The sequence below is a fragment of the Budorcas taxicolor genome, chromosome 20, assembly GCF_023091745.1.
Source record: "Budorcas taxicolor isolate Tak-1 chromosome 20, Takin1.1, whole genome shotgun sequence".
Taxonomy (NCBI): Eukaryota; Metazoa; Chordata; class Mammalia; order Artiodactyla; family Bovidae; genus Budorcas; species Budorcas taxicolor.
Window position 1 is genome coordinate 20528173 of NC_068929.1, and position 19102 is coordinate 20547274.

General features: G+C 39.1%; 1 protein-coding gene across 1 annotated transcript in view; it reads right to left on the minus strand.

Moving 5' to 3' along the window:
* IPO11 (importin 11) overlaps positions 1 to 19102 on the minus strand; it is a 190268-nt gene that overhangs the window by 158815 nt on the left and 12351 nt on the right. Inside the window, exons 2-3 of the mRNA XM_052659057.1 lie at positions 8167 to 8310; positions 3746 to 3846 (exon numbers count right to left, since the gene is read on the minus strand). Of these exons, the coding sequence (XP_052515017.1) occupies positions 3746 to 3846; positions 8167 to 8304 (239 nt within the window). The 5' untranslated portion in view covers positions 8305 to 8310. The remainder of the gene's footprint in view (positions 1 to 3745; positions 3847 to 8166; positions 8311 to 19102) is intronic.

The following is a 19102-nucleotide window of genomic DNA, read 5'->3' on the forward strand; positions in this document are numbered from 1 at the left end:
AGCAGATGTGTATGGATGTGCAAGCTGCACCACAAAGAAGGCTGAGCACCAAAGAATTGATGCTTTTGAATTATGGTGCTGGAAAAGACTCTTGAGAGTCCCTTGGATTTCAAGGAGACCAAACCAGTCAATCCTAAAGGAAATCAACCCTGAATATTCATTGGAAGGACTGATGCTGATGCTCTAATACTTTGGTCACCTGATGCAAAAAGCCAACTTGTTGAAAAAGACCCTGATGTTGAGAAAGACTGAAGGCAGGAGAAGAGGGCAACAGAGGACGAGATGGTTGGGGGCATCACTGGCTCAATGGACATAAATGTGAGCAAATTCCAGGAAATAATGGAGGACAGAGGAGCCTGGTATGCGGCAGTCCATGGGGTCACAAATGGTCAGACATGACTTAGTGACTGAACAACAACCCAAATTGAACATACACCTGATCACTGTAAATAACAGTAAAATTCAAACTTATATGCAACAAGACATGTAAAAGATTTTTCAAAGAAGAATTATCTTTGATAGTCAAAAACTACACACAACCTTCATACCCATCAACAGTAAAATGGAATTCCTACAATGGGATGCTGTACTTCTACATAAAAGAGCAAATTACTGCCTCGCACAACTACATGGACAAAGCTCATAATTATAACACTGGATACAAGCCAGACACAAAAGAGCATACTATGACTTCCATTTGTATCAAGTTAAGAAACAGGTAAAAACTAATCCAGGGTGAGAAACGGCAGATCTCTGAGGAGGGTGTATACATGACTGTGAAGGGGCAGAAGGGAAGTCTCTGAGGTGCTAGTTCTACCCAGTTCTAAGTGGGAGTTACACAGGTGTGTTACATTACAAACATTCAAAGTGTACCCTTCATGTGTGCACTTTTTAAGCACATTTTTATTACACTTCAAGAAAAGTGTTTTTAAGCTTAACAGTGACTTCCGTAAGGTCAGTAAATAAATGAGAAAACAAAGAGTAAAATAAACATGGGGGGGATGTGGAACAGGTGAAGGGAGTTAAAAAAAAAAAGTAGAAACTTTCAGTTATAATGTAAAACAAGTCATGGGGATATGATGTACAGCTTGGCAACTACAGTTAATAATACTGCACTGCGTATATGAAAGTTGCTAAAAGAGTAAATCTTAAAATTCATCACAAGAAAAAAAAAACCTCTCTCTGTGTGGTGACTTCCTGATGGCTCAGCAGGTAAAGACTCTGCCTGCAATGCAGGAGACACAGGAGACACAGCCTCCATTCCTGGGTCGGGAAGATCCCCTGGAGAAGGAAATGGCAATCCATGCCAGTATTTTTGCCTGGAAAATCCCATGGACAGAGGAGGCTTGTGAGCGATAGTCCAAAGAGTCTGACACAACTGACCCAAGAGCACAGCAGCACATGAATGGAGACAGAAGTAAACTACTTACAGTGGTGATCATTCCACAATACAGACACATTCTGAATCATTACGTAATATATTGGAAACTCATATTATGTTATATGTCAATTGAACCTCAATTTAAAATAACACGTATCTAGGCAAAAGGAGTCAAAGTCCAATGCAAGTCTATGCTTTTCCATTAAAAATTATCCCCCTAATCTTTTTATAATGCTGCTGAACTTTCCAATTTTGATAGCTTCCTTCTGTCAATCAAATCCCTGAAAACAATGCTTTTTCTTAAAATGTTTTGATTCAAGCTTGAAATTCAAGTTTACTTCTATGCCAAGAAGGCAGGTTCAACAGTTTTCATGGTTCTCATAATTTAAATTCAGAGTATAATGTAATGATTAGTTACCAAAGCAAAGAAGAGACCATGGAAAAAAATACATACACCTGTTAAAAAAAAACAAGCCCTTAACCTGAGAAATCTCATGACTTTAGCAATTTTCCCATAATACTTAGCATACACCTTCAACTTCGTGCATGTTTTCATTAGATGAATCCAGAATGTATTACAACCAGAAACTGGATAGTATCTAATTAATTAGGACCCAGTTAAAGCTGCATTTTATGTAGTAATGAAAAAGCTTAATCATTCTGTGAAAATACTAGTAAGAATAGAAACTATAAGATGGCACTTTGATGAGAACATTTTTTTTTAAGAGTCTTAAGTTCAAATATGAGCTCAATAACAAATCTTTCCTCCTTTGTTTACATTTTTAACATCTTTACTGCCTAAGTACATTCATCTCCTTTCCAGTTTGGATCTCAATATTATCACTAACAGCTTGGGATTTAACTACCTAATCAAAATGTAAACTAAATTCCAGTTTCTAATTCTTTACATGAAAGTACAATCTGAAATATTTAATCATAATTTACTCTCCCATTCAAGAGACAGTCATTTATTCTTCATATAACTTGTAAAACAAAATTAATTTTAGGAGACACATAAAAATAGAAACATGTCTTGCTGCGTTGTTTCTTACAACTCAACAAAATATACTTTCTCATCACTAAACGTCCCATTTCTCTCAAAATTATGAATTAATTTTAAAATAAGAAAAAGATTTGATTATTATTATAACATCCTAACTGTAGCCTTTAAAAATCTAGTTACTTCCAGTATGATCCAGGAGCATATTTTACAGCCCACTTTGAGGCCCTCTATATTTTTAACTAGGGCCTATGAACATAAAAACTACAGAGCCGCAGTACCATCTACTGGAGAATAAAGACTATGTTACTTCTTTGGCAAAGTTTTCTACTTTTTTAATTGGAGAATAACTGCTTTACAATCTTGTAGTGGTCTCTGCTGTAAATCAATGGGAATCAGTCATAATTATATATATATATATATATATCCCCCTCCTCTTCAGGCTGCCCCAGTAGCTCAGCAGAGAAGAATCCACCTGCAATGCAGGAGATGCAGGTTCGATCCCTGGGTCAGGGAAGATCCCCTGGAGAAGAAAACAGCAACCCACTCCAATATTCCTGCCTGGAGAACCCCATGGAAAGAGGAGCCTTGCGGGCTATAGCCCATGGGGTCACAAAGAGTCAGACACGACTTAGTGACTAAACAACAAACTCCCTCTTGAGCCTCTTTCCCCCAAACCAAAGTTCACTATTTTCTATCAAATTCCTGTCCCATCTATACTGCCTTTCCATCAATCATACAACATGCAATTAACTATTACAATAAATTCTTTCACTTAACCACCTACCAAGTAGTTACAACTGAAACTGATATCACAAATATCGATTTCTCCCACAGAGGCAATTATGCATAAAGCCAGACGATTAACATCAGCTGGCTCAGAGATGACCTGGAAGTTCCTTCTCAACGATGTTTTCCAGAATGCTAGCCTTGTACTTTCTTTAAAAAGAAGGTGAGGAGGGCATTTTTTCAAACATGCTTCAGCGTTCATTGTGTGCCCATAAAATTAAAGATCCTTGGAAACAGAAGGCCAATGAGAAGTCCACATATCCTATGCCCAAAGGGGGGAAACTCTCAGAGAAAAGCAGTAAGACAACTAGTGATCTGTAATTAACCATGTAAAACGTATTTCTTCTTCAGTCGTTAACATACCTTTTTTTCATTTAAATAGTGAACAAATCACAAATGTGCATAGCTCAGGAAGCATATAAATCTCTGTAATGTTCCCATTTTAGTGTATGTGCTACTGAAGAAAGCACAAATGATTTTTTTTATATACAGAGTGAAGATTAACAGATGACAGTCTTAGACCTCCTTGAATGTGAAAAGGACGAGCTTGAGAGGGGAAAAGAGATGGAACTTACTGAGGTGCTACACGTCTCCAGTAGCGATCAATTCCATTTTTAAAATACAACACAGCAAGCCACCTTACATTTATATCCAGAGTGTGGTTTGTGAAAATATTCTGTAAATAAAAAACAAAGCATCAGAATGAACAGGTAATAAGTTAAATGTATAGTTAATATATCACAATAAAGTACAGATAGATTTTTCAGACACAGAAATACAAATATCGTATAATATAGCTTATGTGTGCGAGCTCAGTCATGTCCAACTCTCTGCGACTCCATGGACTATAGCCCAGCAGGCTCCTCTGTCCGTGGAATCTTCCAGGCAAGAATGCTGGAATGGGCTGCAGCATTTCCTTCCCCATGATACAGCTTCTATGTAGAATCTAACAAAGGGTATAAATAAACTTATTTACAAAAGTGGAGTCACAGATGTAGAAAACAATCGTATGGTTACCAGGGGAAGGATAAATTGGGAGGTTGGGACTGACATATACACGCGACTATACATAAAACAGACAGTAAGAACCTGCCACAGCAAACTGGACCCGATATTCTGTAATGGCCTATACCAGAAAAGACTCTTAAAAAAAAGAGTGGGTCTATGTACATGAGCAACATTCCCTCTGCTGTACTGAAATCATCACACACTGTGAATCAACGATGCTACTGTTGCTTGTTGTTTAGTCACTAAGTCATCGCCATTTCCTACTCCAGGGGATCTTCGGAACTCAGGGATAGAACCCTTGTCTCTTATATCTCCTGCACCGGCAGATGGATTCTTTACCACTGCGCCACCATCAACTATACTTCAATAAAATTAAAAAAAAAAAATTTAAGTATGGATAGATTTGTAATTAAATATTTCACTTAAATTTCATCATCACACATATATTGTTATTTTCTCAGTATCTATAGCTCCACAATTCATGTGAGAAAGCATATCTGCTTAGGACTATGTTAATTATGTAAGCTGAGTAATGGCTACGTACAGAGTCATTTCACTATTCTACTTTTAGGTATATTTTAAAGTTTTCCTAATAAAAAATTAAACTTGAAACAACAAACCTAATTACACAGTAAAATCTACCCACATGAAACTAAAATAAACACCTTTAGGACTTCCCTGGTGCTACAGTGGGTAAGAATCTACCTGCCAATGCAGGAGACCTGGGTTTGATCCCTTGTCCAGGAAGATCCCATATCCACATACCACAGAGGAGCTAAGCCCATGCACCAAAACCACGGAAGCCCACATGCCCTACAGCCCTCGAGCCTGCGTGCTGCAACTACTGAAATCCCATGTACACAGAGCAACAAGAAAAGCCACCACGATGAGAGGGCCCGCAGCTGGAGAGTAGCCTCCACTCTCCACAGCTAGAGAAAGCCTTCGGGCAGCAACGAAGACCCAGCACAACCAAAAAATAATTTTTTTAATTATATAAGTAAAATAAACATAGCTAAATCTAGAAAGAAAAAGTAGACCCAACAGAATGAACTAAATAATTGCAAAGTATCCTCCTTATCAAAGCAATTATGCTTACAAACAAGTTAGATAACAAAATATTTTCAAGTATTAGAAAAGCAGAAGTGCTGTGAATAATTTCAAATCAAAGTTAACCATTACTCAAAAAGTTTACTCACCATGTTAATCCAAATACAGGCAATTCCTGCCTTGTACCATCATGAGACAGTGTAAAAATGACTGTGCAAGCTAAACCATGCAACATGACCTTGAAATCAAAATTACAACTGTTATGTGACCTTTAAAATTTATTAAAACTGTTACCAAAAATTTGTAATAATTATAAAGGTATATGAAATAAGAAGAGTAAAACTAATATTTACAGTATAATTTGAAATATCACAAACAATGAGAATTAAAGTGTATTTTATTGCTTTCTAGGAAAATCCCTGGCGGTCCAGTGCTTAGGACTCCATGCTTCCACTGCAGGGAGCATAGGTTTGACCCCTGGTTGGGGAATTAAGACCCTGCATGCATAATAATAAAATTTTTAGTGTTGCTAGAATAGTGGGTAGATGGGACAAATAGGAATTGTAGGGATATGTTAACTAAAACTGTACAACAATTCAGACCTAAAATAACTCAAATCCCTAGAACTGACCTCTTAAACACAACTTTGTGTGGGAAAACCTCAAAGTCAAAAATAATGATGTGGAAGTATGTCTTTCACTATATTAAAAAAATTAATATGTTAAGTATTAAAAATAGGTATGATACTATAATCCTATTTTTTAAAAATCAGGTGCATACCAAAAAAAGTTACAGAGACAGTTGGGTAATGTCTATTTATTCCTTAAGACCTGTGACAACTGAGGCAGAGTCCCTCTTTGGGTGTCCTTGCAAAAGAAAGCATAGGTTCTCTCACCACATTAATTGTAAGACTAATTAATTAATTGCATTAGCTCTTACCCTTAACATGCCTACCTTCCACACTAGACTGAGTTGTGTCTTATGAGTGGAATCCAGCACAGAGCCTGACAAAGCAGAAACTTCATAAATAGCTATTGAGCAAATGAGTGAATGAATGAAAGTAATGTGGGAATATTGCAGAAGCTGGTAGATCTCAACTTAACTCAGCTATACCAAGGAACCAAGAAAAGTCAAGCTGCAGGTGTCAATACAAGTAAATATATACTAAATAAATATACTGAATAACCAGGTTGGAATACACACCTGAGATCAGGTACACAAATTTAGGAATCTCCAGACTACTCTGGATGGCTAAGGCTCAAACAGAACCAATGTACCCAAACAGTGAGAATAGGGAAAAAGAAAGAAATAACTTACATTCAGCAGTTTTAAAATCTATTATTATCTATACTCCATCTAAAAGAAACTTTACTATCCCTCTAAGAAGAAAAGTAAACCTAATAAAAATAAAAACAAACAGGTCTAGGCACTTAATATTTGTAATTCATACATTACACAGAAAGTATCAAGCAAGTCTGTTGGTTCTCCCAAAGTCAAGCAGTAATTAAAGTAAGAAATTCCAGAGGTCTTTTATATTTTGGTCTGAAAAAACACAAGGCTAATTACAAAGCATGCTCGTTTAAGTAAGCACATGAAGAGAAAAAATACAGGATTCTCTAAAGATTTGCATACTATGCCCCAGATTTACAAACACAATGCTGGGATGATCTATGAGAAGAAGACACTTTCTTCAGCCTCTTTAGAAATTACTCTGGTTTTCATCTCTGTGTTACTGTGCCAAAGAGACAATTTTCTAATGTTATATTGAGAATATCCAGTATGACTTCAGACACTTAATTTCCCTTCCAGGCATGACTAGTGTATCTTCTCAAATGTAACAACTCAAAACTTTTCAATCATGAAGTCAAAATACGTATGTAATGCCACAGTTTTCTATTTTACAAGATAAAGTAAACTGTTCTGCTCTGAATTTTTGACCCAGTCACAAATACTGAATCAGTTTTTGATTCAATTTGTAGCCTCCTTGCCATGGTCAGAAACTAAATCTGAAACACCAATCAGAGTTCTCAAATTCTCAGAAGAAAAAGAATAAGAGAGGCCTTCAATACAGAAAGACATCTTTTCATTCTGGTAATGAGAAAACAATTTTGATTAATTATCCAAAAGCTTTAAACTCCCAGAAAGATTTAAAGCACTGTTCATTATTATACTATTTCCCATAATATCCAGGGGAAAAAAAATCAGATGTTAAGAAAATAACTGTTAGATGGGGGAAAAGAAAATGTTTTAAAGTGAGCACGGTAGACCTGACTCATGCAGTTGTGGGGAGACCTCTGATGAAGAATTCTGACAATGTAAATTAACTGGGGCAAGGATAAGGATGAAGACAAAACATCAAAGTGTACCACGTATAGTCTTCATTCAAGTCAGCATTAACACATTAAAATAGATTATCAGCACAGTGCTGCCTGCTGAGCAGATTCTACTGGTAAGTCCCCTACATACTGACCAGTTCTGTTCTGAGAGACTGCTCTTAAGTTCAATTTGCTCCTGAGTTCAACAAAGTTAGCCAAGGTACCCAACTAACAGAATTAGCTATATAGTACTATAAGAGGTTGATAACACTTCTCACACGAATAATATGTACGTAATTTTTTTAAGTCTTACAGTCCAGTCCCTTGAAAAGCACAGTAGTAAGTACAACAGGTGACATACAGACAGGGGCTGGCACACAAGTTCGCAAGTTGAGGGTTCATACGTAGGAGACTTACTGTACCCTGAGGGGTTATTTATCAACCATCAACAAACATTTCGTAAACATCCTCAAGAGCCACACCCTGAATTATCATGTGGCAGGAGGGATGGCAGCCAAATCTCTGGATCAGTTTCACTAAATTAAATTTAATTTAATTTAGAACAATTAAAATAAGAGTACCTCATTCTATCAAAAATAATAGTAAACTCTTTTAGAACAACTTACCAGCAACACTGAATAGAAACCCGGCTGCGTCTCCCACTGTTTCAGCTGCTCTTCAGCGGGTTTTAACACAGCAGTGTCCTGACTGGTGGCCTGCGTTAAGACCTGAAGAACAACAGTACTGGCGCTATTGAGATCCATGGAAACCTGGAAACGACACGTTAACATACCTGAATGTACATTATACAAAAAAAATTAACAGTAACAAAAATGGAGAAAAGGCCTCAATGTTCTGAATTGCTCCCATAATTTAATCATTTACTTACTCTTTCAAGTTTCTGCTTGATTTCTCTTTCATGTACCACCCATACTCTTATTTAAAACCCCATAAGTCAAATTGCCTTTGCTTAAACCAATTTATTTGTAAAAGAAAATGCCATTTTATTATCCCATAAATACAAGGCAGTAAGTTGGAAGGGGGAGGGGCAATGACAAACAAACATCAAAGTTACTAAATTCTGGTTAAATAACACTGCCTGCTCAAGACTCTGATTATTTTGTTTCTTTTTCAAGATAAGCATTATAAAATCTATGAAAGTATTAACCATTTCATCCTTAAGAAGACCAGAAGGAAGAGAACTGCAAAAAGAACGCTTTGACTGATTGCTAACTACCTCATGCTATCATCTCAGGTGCCTCCAATAGTATCTAAATTTTTTTTAATATAAAAGACAAACACATATCCAAATACATTGTGTTGGGGGAGGGGAGGGGGGCAAGAGAACCTAAACCAACAAACAAAATATAAACCTCAAGTTAAAAAAGGTTGGATCACCTAATCCTTCAATAAAATTTTTTATAGAAGTTTAGTTAATGAATGTACAATGCTGTGTTAGTTTTAAGTACACACCAGAGTGATTTTGTTATTATAATGTCTGAAACCATCCTAAAAACACATAAGGAATTTACTGAATTCTCTAGGATTCTGTTCCTAATCATCCCCAATATTGTTTGTTGGGAAAGTATATGTAGTTGTTCACAATACACATATACAACGTATGCAAAACTGAAGCTGAAAACTAGGCCTTCCTTGGTGGTTCAGTGGCTAAGACTTCCTGACAGACTCTGTGCTTCCACTACAGGAAACTGGGGTGTGACCCGAGTGTGACCTGGTTGGGTAACTAAGACCCCACATGCTGCAGAGCATGGCCAAAACCCCTTTTTAAAAACTTTTTTTTAAAAAAACTGAAAACTAAAAGTTGATAGAAAATAGTTCTTGATACAGAGGTGACTGGGAATTAGCTTTGTGATAGCAATTGCCTAAAACTGAAGAATGTTCCAGATAGTAAAAGTCTAAGTCACTAACCCAGAGTCAAAAGCAAACTGCTTCCTTTGTTAAGAGTTGTAATTAAATTCCAATGACTCAAGAAAAGGGAAGGTCCCAAAAATTTGATTCTACAAGAAATCTGACCCAAAGTATAATTTTTAAGGAAATTAATCATTTTGAAGCCTTTGTGAATTAAGAAGGGCCAGGGTATCAGACAAATATTACCAATTAGCAATGGAGTTGGACTAAGGTTATAAATTAGTAGTCTGTTCTTGTCTCTATCTTAGAACTGACTAGGGTGGTTCCTTGTAAACACATATTACCTTCCTCACTAATTAGGAGTTTTTGGGGTTTTTTAACTTTCTTGGTGATTCAGTTATTCTATATATATATATATATATATATATATATATATGTCATATATATACTTTTTCAGATTCTTTTCCATCATAGGAGCTTCTTGAATAAGTTTCTGTGTTTCATTATCACTTGAAAATAAGTAAATGGATTTTCACTCAATTTACAGGGTTTCTTGGTAATGTATGATTTCAAAAATTGGCTACAAAAGAGAGACTCACTTTATGGAGGCCCAAGAAGATACTTTAAAGAGATAGGCAGGGCCTCCCTGGTAGTCCAGTGGGTAGGAATCCACCTGCAGATGCAGGGGACACGGGTTCGATCCCTAGTCCGGGCAGACTCCACGTGCTGCGGAGCAACCGCTGAGCCTGTGCTCTGGAGCCCACGCACCACAACTACGGAGTCCTCATGTCATGACTGAGAACATATGCTGCCCGCGCGCTGCAGCTACTGAAGCTCGGGCACCAAGAGCCTGTTCTTCACAAGAGAAGCCGCCGCAGTGAGAAGCCTGCGGAGCCACACCTAGAGAAAGCCCGCGCAAAGCAATGAAGATCCTGGGCAGCCAAAAATACTTATTTAATTAGTTAAAATGTTAAAATAAAAATAAAATAAAGACGACGGCAATACACCTTTCTTAGTTGAAATACAACGCAAGTCACAAAGCAAGCCGTATGTAATTTTTACCTTTTCCAGTAGACACATTAAGAAACAGAAACACATGAAATTAGTTTTATTATATAATATTTAACTCAATATATCCAAAATGTTATCCTTTCAATATTTTGAAAATACTAATAATGAGATATTTTACATCTTTTATACTAAATCTTCAAAATCCTGTGTATATTTTATACTTAAGGTACATCTCATTTCAAAGTAACCCAGTTTCAAGTACTCAACAGCCGCATGTGGCTAGTGGCTACCATATTAACACAGCTCTAGAAAAACCCACTCAAAGTGGCACCAATCAAGGACTGGCAACACCAGCATCATCTCACAGAAACACAAACTCTCAATCTTCTCTCCAAACCTAGCAAATGAAAACAGGGGCTGGCGGCAGGAGGCACTGAGGCAAAGAGCTGTGCTTTAAGAAGTCCTCTAGGTAAGTCCTAATAATTGTCAAAGTTCAAGAAGCACAACTTTCAGAACATCTAAAGCTGAGGTACATCTGAAAGCTCAGCTCTACTGCTAATGCAGTGGATGACAAAACATACAGGAGCTTCCATTATAATTCCTGAAAGAGAAGGCAGACCAGCACTGATCTGCAGCTCACAGGGAACTGTCTACAGGATGAAGAGCAGGAATTCACTGATTCTCCCCCAAGCAAAATATAATAATAATAAAGGTTTGTGTTTTTAAAAAAAAAGCCAGTATCTGAGCATATATTACATGCCAAGCACTGCAGTAAGTGCTTTACTTATTTATTCCTATTAATTATTCTATGTGGTAGATACTATTATCACCATATGTTAGGTAGGAAACTAAAGGATCAGAGACCTTAGCTTGCCAAGGCCACAGTCTACTAAGTGGCAGTCCCTGGACCTGAATACCAAAGCCACTGCTCTTAATCAGTATCTAATACTGACTTTCATGAGTGATGGAACAGACTAAGCCATCTGAGGTCCATGGGCCCAACAAGAAACACGATATTTAGTGGGTGGATACTTGATGAATTAACAAAAGTGATCAATTCTGAACAATAAAGGACTTCACACTGAACCACACTGAAGCTAATTAACTGATTTATTCAACGAAATTACTGAAAGCCTTTTGTGTACCAGGCATTGTTCCAGGTGCTGAGAATACAGCCGTGAACAACACCGTGTCCCTGACTTCATGCAGTTTACATTCTAGTGGAAGAAGATAGTTTTAAGAGGTGATAGGAGGTAGATAATAAAATAAGAAAATAAAAATAAATAAGTAAAAGAAAATAAGACAATGTTGAAGATGGACTCCAACTGTGTTCCTTTAGACTGAGTATTCCGAGAAGCCTTCCCTAGTGACATTTACAAGAGAATGACCAGAGACCCAGCCAGGCAAACATCTGAAAGCAGAGATCCGGACACGGAAAACGACTGAAACAAGGCTTTAGAATCATAAACAAACCTAAGAAAGCCAGTATAGCTGACATTTAATGAGAAGAGGGGAAAGCAGTAATAGATAAGGTTGGAGAAATAGGCAGGAACAGATCATGTGAAGACTTTGTAGGGGAAAAACTGCAGTGTCTGGACTTTAGTACACGTGCCAAAAAAAAGCCCCTAGAAGACAGGAAGAACATGTGAATATAATAATAAAGAAAGGCTCCACCAGAACTCATCCCTACTCCAACCCTAAAAAGAAAGAAAAATACCATGTCTCTGTTTTGGGCTACTACTAGAAAAATAAAATCATTGATCACTGCCAACCCCCAGAGCAATTTATACCTAGAACAAAGATTATGCAGAGCATTCACACACACACACACACATATACACACCTTCACACTTTACACTTCTCTGGACCTTCATGACAAAGCAATCCTTAAGTCTACATACTCTAATCTTTATGCCCCACTTACCCTCACCATTTGGGCTTCCCTGGTGGATCAGTGGTCAAAGGAATCCACCTGCCAATACAGGAGACATGAGTTCTATCCCTGGGTTGGGAAGATCCCCTGGAGAAGGAAACAGCTACCCACTACAGTATTCTTGCCTGGGAAATCCTGTGGACAGAGGAGCCTGGTGGGCTACAGTCCATGGAGTTGCAAAAGAGTTGGACACGCCTCAGCAACTCTACAGCAACCACCCTCATGATTCATCTGGTCCAACGTAAATGACAGAATCCCTACCTCCCCACCAGCACCCTGCTCCATCCGGGTCCTCCACAGAAGTATATGCCCTGTCCTCTCCTCCTCTCACTTTTGATCCTTGTTTCCAAGAGGCCCATTTCAGTCTGAGGGAGAGCTCAGCTTACATATATTTGGAGAACCAATGCTGTGCCAAGTACTGAAATAGCTGTTAAGAATTGAAAAGGGTCTTTTCCCAAAAATATAAAGAATGATGAGGTGGGAGGAAGAGAGAATTATTAAAACAAACTATGAAAAATACGTTTCTAGAATACCAGTTGGAATCCAGAGTACATTTCTCCCACAAAAACAATATTATGAGTGGTTTATCTAATGCGTAAAAAGGTTTTTTGGTCTGAGAAACAAATCATCATTTGTAACTTCTACTGGAAATATTTCCAAGTACTAATTAACTTACAAGGGAAGCTTTAGGCAGCAATCAGTTCCTGAATTACAGATTAAGTATATCCTCAAAAATTAACAATTCAGCACTGACAGACCCATCATAATGGAGTATTTAAAATGCCACATTACTTAAGCATATTAAATTTTTTAAAGATCCCATACCAAACCAATAAAAAGCAAACGCAGCATATGTATTAGTATCATTGTTTCATAGAGGAAGAATTTACAGCTATCAAGAGAGTTGCCCAGGATCACTGCAGAAAGCTAGTACATGGCAGAGCGAGGCCTGATATCAAAGTTCTGGAAACTCAGCTCTTCCCACTGAATCATAAAACAGCCTCACCACACCCCCCTGGCTCCCGAACACCTAGAAACACACCACGCACTCCCATAACAGGTTCCTGGAGAAAATGACTCCTGAATCCATCAGAAATCTGAAAGTGTTAGGGGAAGCACACTGATTGAAACTGCCCCCCAGCCAGGTACCATAGTAACTATTTGCATGAGTTGTTTTAGGACAGGAGGGCCTGGTGAGGAACAGGGAACTAATAAGCCTCCACCAACCAGAAGAGTTCGGGAAAGGTCAAAAGGAGACACCACCTGTCCGACCACCTCCCAGAATCTTTCTCTCTGGCATCCATCTTGGCTGAACAAGGTGTGCACCACCAGGAAGGACTCTGAGTCAGAATGATTCGCTAAGGACAACCCAGAAACTAATCCCATCACCATAAAACCTGCAAGCCATGTGACAGAGCAGTTCTCCTGGGTTCCCTTACCCTACTGCTCTCCACCCGGGTGCCCTTTCCCAATAAAATCTCTTGATTTGTCAGCACGTGTCTCCTCGGACAATTTATTTCCGAGTGTTAGACAAGAGCCCAGTTTTGGGCTCTAGAAGGGATCCCCCTTCCTGCAACAAAAGGACTACATTTTCTGTGTTAAGTATTTATGCGGTACTCAGTTGTGGAGTTGGAGAAGGCAATGGCACCTGACTCCAGTACTCCTGCCTGGAAAACCCCATGGACAGAGGAGCCTGGTGGGCTGCAGTTCATGGGGTTATGAAGAGTCGTTCAGGACTGAGCGACTTCACTTTCACTTTTCACTTGCATGCCTTGGAGAAGGAAATGGCAACCCACTCCAGTGTTCTTGCCTGGAGAATCCCAGGGATGGGGGAGCCTGGTGGGCTGCCGTCTATGGGGTCACAGAGTTGGGCACGACTAAAGCAACTTAGCAGCAGCAACAGCAGCAGCAATTGTGGAGTTTTCTTGAAAGGACAACAATGGCAACAAAGAATGGAGAGAGAAACATACTGAGTCATTCAACTGTAACAGTGATGAGGTAAACTTCATTGAGAATAAAAGGCAGATGACTACTGACGACTAGCAGTCAGTTTGAAGGATAGCACACCTGGAAACTAACCTCCAACATTTTTCTTTTGGAACTAGCATGCAGAAATACAATAGCGCTGCTACTGTTATCTGCACATGGCAGTTGAAGCAGACATTAAAACTAGTCTCCAAAAAAACTGGAGACCTGAGACTGACAAAGAAAGAGAAGGAAGAAGAAAAGGAGAAGGGGTAAGGAATGAGAAAAGAAGGGGGGCGGGGCAGAGGGCAGAGGGCAGGAGAAGAGGCAGAGACAGACACAGACTACCTGATAAGACCAGCCAGCGGGACACTTCCCAAAGGACCCGACAGGATCTTCAGGGCAAGACAGGATCATCAAAAGGGAGGCCTGAAGGCCAGAGAAGCTAGTCTCTCACAGCGCAGGTGCTGTTACAGGTCTGTGTGTGGTGAGAGAAACCCCACACCTATGTTAAAACCAGGTATCCTTTGCCTTTCAGTGTTCCTATTAATTATCAAGGCCCTGGGGACAACGAAGCAAACAGAAAGACTAAATTTGCCTAGGTTTTCTAATTAATCATGCATACACTGAGGCTGTTTTGATTTTCATTATTTTGAATAGTTTGAAAATCATAAGCAAGAGGAAACACTGCTTATGAGCATTTTACAAGCTCTTAACTATACTACAGAAGAGAGCCATTCAAGATCTAAATGCATGCTCCTTTTTTCCCCTAAGAACAATACGAAGAGAGGAGACGGTGAAGATTAAAAGAGCAAGTCGCCCTTCTCACTATTTCACAAGTCATTCAGTTCAATTTATTCGTTACTGGACCTATAATACTCTTCGATGCTATTAAAGTCTAAATAATCTAGCGATATATGACCAAGAGCCTAAAACACTCAGACCTTCTAAGTGGGCTTTCTAAGCTTGAGTCTGTAAGGTATTTTCCCAATTCTGGAAAAATCCAAGGTCCAAAGATAATACAGATGTGCCTACAGTTGAAAACAAACTAATTTTCATTAAAAGAAATAAATACAGAAAACCCAATACCTCTGCCTGTCACCAAAAAACAGAATTCTCAGGCCTGCACCATCTTTAACTCCAGTCAAGACAATTTTTTAGGCTACTACATTACCTGTGTTTATCCTTAGTTTTAGGACATTCCACGCAAATAATAAACCCACCCCATTATTAAAAGTTAAAGCCGTGAGTAAACTGAGAAAAAGAAGGCATAAGATTATCAGAGAAGTTTTCAGGATGGGGAACACGTGTATACCTGTGGTGGATTCATGCTGATGTATGGCAAAACCAATACAATATTGTAAAGTAATTAACCTCCAATTAAAATAAATAAATTTATATTTTCTAAAAAAAAAGAGAGAAGTTGAAGGAAAAAGAATTTCAAAATCAAAAATGTTCCCTCAGTGATATAATTTATTCAGGCATGGATCAATATGGATGCTAAAACCATTAAGTGAAAGAAGAGCTGTTGGGGAACAGGATATTCCCAGTGTGTCTAAGTATCATCCCACAGATTACTTGCTAAATGCAATGAAGAAATAAACCTGTAAAATGAAGGGATCTGTCAGTCACCAGATCAACCAAGAAAGCAAATTTACTACAGTATCACCAACAGCTGCACAACTTGAGCTAAGTGCCTTCTAAGGTGATGCAAAAAGAAGTATATAACCTCATCTCTGAAATACCAAAAATGATCGGCAACAATCTAATCAGCACTCTAGCTTCCATGTCCAGTTTAAAAGAAAGAAAGGAGGACTTCCCTGGTGGTCCAAGTGGTTAAGAATCCGCCTGCCAAAGCAGGGGACATGGGTTCGATCCCTTGTCCAGGAAAGTCCCACAAGCTTCAGGGCAACCAAGCCTGTGCACCGCGATCACTGAGCCCGCGTGCGTCAACTCCTGAAGCCTGCGCACTTAAGCTGGTGCTCCGTAAGGGAAGCCAGCACCGCACTGAGAAGCCTGTGCGCGGCAATGAAGTGTAGCCCTCACCTGCTGCAACTAGAGAGAGCCCATGTGTAGCTATGAAGACCCAGCACAGCCAAAAATAAATAAGTAAATAATTTTTTAAAAAAACAAAGAAAAGAACACTTCAGGAACGATGGCATGAAGAGCTCCATCGATCCTCTCCTCAGTTAAACAACCATAACTGATAAAAGTTACAAAAAGGAACCATTTTCAGTCTCTAGAAAGTATGTTTATGGACACACAGCAAACAGAGAAACATTTACACAAGAAATACTGCTAAATTTTGGTAAAAATAGCAAGAATCTGTGGCATTTGAGCCACAAGCTCACTGCTGCTCCACAAAATGCAGAGGCTACACCCCTGGCAGAATGAGCCAAGACAGGAGGCTGCAGTTTCTCCCCACAAAGGGCAAGCGGCCAGCATTTCTCATCTGTCCCAGCTCTGTTCCAGACAAGCACAGCCAAAAGGTCTGGGTACTCTTCTTCCAGCCTGCCAGCACTCATGGGGCAGAAGCTCTACCCCAGGACTGTCAGGCCAAGCATAGTGGGCCTGAATCATGCCCACCCCAGGATGCTCAACCAGAAACAATAAAGGCTGGAGATTTCAATACTCCACTTTTTAAAAATGAATGGAACATCTAGAAAGAAGATCAACAAGGAAATATGCCTTGAACATGATACACAAACCAGACCTAACAAACATTCCACTCAACAACAGCAGAATGTGAGCAACCACTCATCTCAAGCGTACAGCAAACATTCTCCAGGAGAGACCATAATGCTAGACCAAAAAATTAGTCTCAACACACTTAAAAGAATTGAAATCATACAAATAAGTTATCAGATTGGAATCAGTAACAGAAATATGGAAATAACATTCACACTTCCAGATTTCAAAGCTTACAATGGAGCTACAGTAATCAAGACAGTGTTGGTACTGGCAAGAGGCCGGATACACACATTAATGAAACAGATTTTAAAGTCCAGATAGACTCTTACATCTAAAGGTAGGTGATTTTCAACAAGGGCACCAAGACAATTCGATAGAAAAAGAACAGTCTTTTCAACAAATAGTGAGGGAACCACTGAATATCAACATACAAAGAATAGCTGGACCTCTTCCTTATACCATAAACAAAAATTAACTCCAGATGAATCACAGAGCTAAGCATGAAGAGTTAACTCTATAAAACTCTTAGAAGGTCTAGCAGTAAATCTTCATGACTTTGGACCAGGTAAAGCATTCTCAAATACAATACCAAAGCACATGCAATTAAACTAAGAACAATTATATTCATCAAACTTTAAAACTTTACCAAGCAATATCATCAAGAAAGTAAAGACAATTCACAGAATGGGAGAAAATATTTGCAAATTGACTAAACTAAAGCATTTGACTGCGTGGATCACAACAAACTGAGGAAAATTCTTAAAAGGATGGGAATACCAGACCACCTTACCTGCCTTCTGAGAAACCTGTATGCAGGTCCAGAAGCAACAATTAGAACCAAGCAAAGAACAATGCACTGGCTCAAAATTGGGAAAGGAGTGCATCAAGGCTGTATATTGTCACCCTGCTTATTTAACTTACATGCAGAGTGCATCATGCAAAATGCCAGACTGGATGAATCACAAGCTGGAATTAAGACTGCAGAAGTATCTACAACCTCAGATATGAAGATGATACCACCCTAATGGCAGAAAGCAAAGAGGAACTAAGAGTCTCTTGATAAAGGTGAAAGAAGAGAGTGAAAAAGCTGGCTTAAAACTCAACATTCAAAAAACTAAGTTCATGGCATCCAGTTCCATCAATTCATGGCAAATGAGTTCAGTTCAGATGCTCAGACGTGTCCGACTCTTTGCGACCCCACGGACTGCAGCACGCCAGGCTTCCCTGTCCATTACCAACTCACAGAACTTGCTCAAACGCATGTCCAACGAGTCGGTGATGCCATCCAACCATCTCATCCTCTGTTGTCCCCTTCTCCTCCTGCTTTCAATCTTTCCCAGCATCAGGGTTTTTTCAAATGAGTCAGTTCTTCGTATCAGGTGACCAAAGTATTGGAGCTTTAGCTTTAGCATCAGTCCTTCCAATGAATATTCAGGACTGATTTCCTTTAGGATTGACTGGTTAGATCTCCTTGCTGTCCAAGGGACTCTCAAGAGTCTTCTCCAATACCACAGTTCAAAAGCATCAACTCTTCGGCGCTCAGCTTTAAGGCCCAAGTTCCAGTCTTTGGCTACTTGATGCGAAGAGCTGATTCACTGCAAAAGACCCTGATGCTGGGAAAGATTGAAGGCAGGAGGAGAAGGGGTAGACAGAGGATGAGACGGTTAGATGGCGTCACCGACTTAATGGACATGAATTTGTGCAGACTCCAGGAGATGGTGAAGGACAGGGGAGCCTAGTGCGCTGCAGTGGGGTCTCAAAGAGCCAGACACAATGCAGCAACTGAACAACAACAATATCTGATATGTGGCTTAGATGCAAGATATATGAAGAACTTTTACAATTCAAAAAAGATATCTAATTAAAAGGCAAAAGATGAGGGGAGGTTTCTCAACCTTATAAACACTATCTACAGAAAACCCACAGACAACACCATACTTAATGGTGAGAAACAAAGCTTTCCCACTAACATCAGGCACAAAGGAAGGCTATTCCCTCTCACCACTCCTTTTCAACATGGAACTGGAAGTCCTTCATAATACAATAAAGGTAAGAAAAGAAAAGGTATAGAGATCAGAAAGGAACACCAAACC